At 36.8% G+C, this 2,980-nt stretch overlaps 1 protein-coding gene and 1 long non-coding RNA gene across 2 annotated transcripts in view; both read right to left on the bottom strand.

Moving 5' to 3' along the window:
• The window catches only part of LOC124327699 (kinesin-like protein KIF11), a gene marked incomplete at its 5' end in the record, with an annotated part of 3,412 nt that extends 2,805 nt beyond the window's left edge, over window positions 1–607 (bottom strand). Inside the window, 3 exons of the mRNA XM_046786698.1 lie at window positions 22–100; window positions 179–336; window positions 410–607. Of these exons, the coding sequence (XP_046642654.1) occupies window positions 22–100; window positions 179–336; window positions 410–607 (435 nt within the window). The remainder of the gene's footprint in view (window positions 1–21; window positions 101–178; window positions 337–409) is intronic.
• A 40-nt stretch (window positions 608–647) lies between these two features.
• On the bottom strand, window positions 648–1,432 carry LOC124327852. Its single transcript, XR_006916224.1, has 2 exons — window positions 785–1,432; window positions 648–710 (listed from the first exon to the last, which is right to left on the bottom strand). It is a non-coding gene; the product is annotated as an uncharacterized LOC124327852 (long non-coding RNA).
• Window positions 1,433–2,980: the final 1,548 nt, after the last annotated feature.

Genomic DNA, 2,980 nt, shown 5'->3' with positions numbered 1-2,980 from the left:
TAGAAACCAGGAAAAACTCACTTCGTTATTGTTGTGCACAGTTACCTCCTCCATGCCTTGGATAATGACTGAGCCCTTCTTGATTGCGTCATCATACAAGCTATAACAAATTGAAAGACAAATGTGTTTTTACTAAACGGTCACAAAAATGATTAGGATAATGTAATGAATGACTCACCGAAGTTTGGTAGTGTCATCAGTTCCAGACAGCAAATCATAGATGTCTTCATTGTAAATTTCAATAAATGAAACACGGACTGTACACTCAACTTCTTGAACCCTCAATTCATCAAACAGATGTGACAGTGTTCTAGGAATGATTCCAGAATATGGATCCTAAAAGATTTAACAAACCAAAATTAAAAACAAAGTCTTAACTATGAACAGGTTCTGTTTTCGAAAAACTTACATTCTCCCATGAAGATGACAATTCGTCATGCCTTTCACCCTCCATGGTGAAAGTTTTGCCTGTCCCCGTCTGTCCATATGCAAATACAGTGCAGTTATAGCCTGCCAGCACTTCGTCCACCAATGGAGTGGCAACAACTTTATAGACATCCACTTGCTTTGAATTGGTCCCAAAGACCCGATCAAAGTTGAAAGATTTTGTTAGCGAACTCTTCTCAACCACCTACATTTCTTTATTGTTGCCAGCTTGAGTTTCAACCACAATGGGTGAACGGGCTGCTTTCTCTTGCGAGCTAACAGGCCTGAAAACTTTTCATGAAAAAAATAACGTTATGTCGAGTTGCAAAAAGAAAGTTAGAAAAATAAACGCCCTCACCGAATTCGGACGAAGACTTGGATATTTTGATTTGTATCTCTCATTTCTCTGCGTTTCACTTCGCTCATAATCTAAGCACTACCCTTGCAATTTTAATTAAAATCGAACAAAGACTATGGTTGAGTGGTTTTATGTTGTAGCAAACAAAGCCACAAAGCGACCCCGGTTGCCGACAAGATACATTTCTTTAATAATCCAGATTGACGTTGCATTACATATGTGTTAGACGCGAACTTTGACAACGAAGAAAGAAGAACCTGAAATAGTTGTTTTGATAGTGCAGAATACGATATCTCATATGAAATAAGAGATAATAAGTTTTGTAATAAAAGTAATCATTAAGGATATTTAATTCCAAATGTTATATTCAGGTTTTAAAAGAATGCAGAACACGACAAAAGAGAGAAACAAGGAAAATGTACACCTATAATTGGGCTTCTTTAGGTATATCATACATCTAAGATCGTTAAGTGGAAAACAATTGGATTTCACTTGACTGCGAGGAAGTTTCCAATGTTTCCTTCGAGGAAATTAATGAAGAAAAAAATTTATCAAAGGTCAGTGTTTTTCGTTTATAAAAAGGCTGGACACGTCTATACGTCTAACTAATAAAAAAAAATTGTTTGAGAAATTGTACTCATTTTTTCAACCATCTCGTGATGGTGGCATCTGGCAAGAGAAAACAGTTCCTGTTGGTACTGTGAGATGGCTGACATTATCTCACGGAGTTCGTTAAGTGAAAATTGACAACGCACTTTTTTCTTTTTGGCGCAGTTGCTTTGTCAAATTCAAAAACAAAATAAAATAAATAAATAAATCTAAAATTTAAAAGTTGACTCAACTCAGATTTCAGACGACATTAAAGTCCATTAATTTTTTAATTGATTAATAAAATACAAAAATTCTCGAAGAAATAATTTTATTCTTAACCAAAGAAGAATGGGACGAATGGGGGAGAAGAGGAAACGTAAGTCCCCCTTTTTTCGTACGCCCTCCTCCCTCTTCTCCCCGTTCTCGCGCTACCAAGGCGCAAAGCCATGCTGTGTTGCCAGATAAAATGGCAAAAGAAAACACATCCAATAGAGCCCAATATAAATAGAATACTTGTAGCACCACTCATATGGCGAGCCAAGTCTGTTTCATTTTTCGACTTTTTTTTTTATCGAGTTGCTCTTTGAGGTTGGGTGCGATTTAGTCTTTAAAAAATATCCTGAAATCATTCTTGCCGGTAGGCCTACACAGCACATCTAGCGGTGAGATTTCCAGCTAGGGTATTAATTTTCGAGGAAATATCCATTCAAGCATGATCTCACCACCAGAATGTAGGGGTTAAATGTACAGGGCAATTTTGATATGTAAAATTTGTTTTAAAATTATGAAATAAATACAGCGTATTTTAAATTATGTTTTATTTATCCTTTATTGTTTTTCTAGAAATTTTGATTAATTTGTCGATTTTTAAGAGAAAAAAATGGGGAATGGCGGAGATGTAGGACCGGTTGAAATAGGCCCCGACGAAATCGGCCCGGCAAATATGACGGACGAAATCGGGCCCTACGAAACAGGCCCACTTAAAAAAAAATTTCTTCGCCATTTTTCTTCTTCCGTAGATCGATCCCCTTTTCAGCGGCTCAGCCTTGAACGCGTCTCTCCCCTCTACCGATGCCAATGCAAGTGCTCCGGAGAAGTAGGAAATGAAATACATTTGATGAAATAACTCTTACGAACTTATTTCAAACATTTTCATAAATAATTTCATGTGCACGAAATGAAAATTACATTTAAGTTTTTAGTTATGCGGGGATGACTCCTGCTCAAGCAGCCCAGAAGAGTGGTCGAGCGGGTGGACTGCACGCACCCATGGGAGAGGGGTGATGAAGGGGGTTAACTCAACTAGAGCATCTAGATATAGATTGCGGTTTTTTATTCCATTTTTATTCCATCCAACATTTTGTTTATTTTGTAAGCATCTCATTTTCTTTCTTTCATTGAAATTAATAATTGTAAGAATCTCACGAACCGCATGATATTGATGTCTTCGAAATGTCATCAATTTCGGAATCTTTTGTGTTTATTCCTCACTTCATGTGGATCTGTATCGCAACAAGGTATTGATATTTTGTTGACAGATGAGAACCCTTTGCACACTATTTGTACCATAAATTGTTACAATCTTACAAAAGGTCAAATTTGGCT

The sequence above is a fragment of the Daphnia pulicaria genome, chromosome 2 (genome assembly GCF_021234035.1).
Source record: "Daphnia pulicaria isolate SC F1-1A chromosome 2, SC_F0-13Bv2, whole genome shotgun sequence".
Taxonomy (NCBI): domain Eukaryota; kingdom Metazoa; phylum Arthropoda; class Branchiopoda; order Diplostraca; family Daphniidae; genus Daphnia; species Daphnia pulicaria.
Note: the sequence above shows the minus strand (reverse complement) of the source record. Positions and strands in the feature narration are given on the sequence as shown.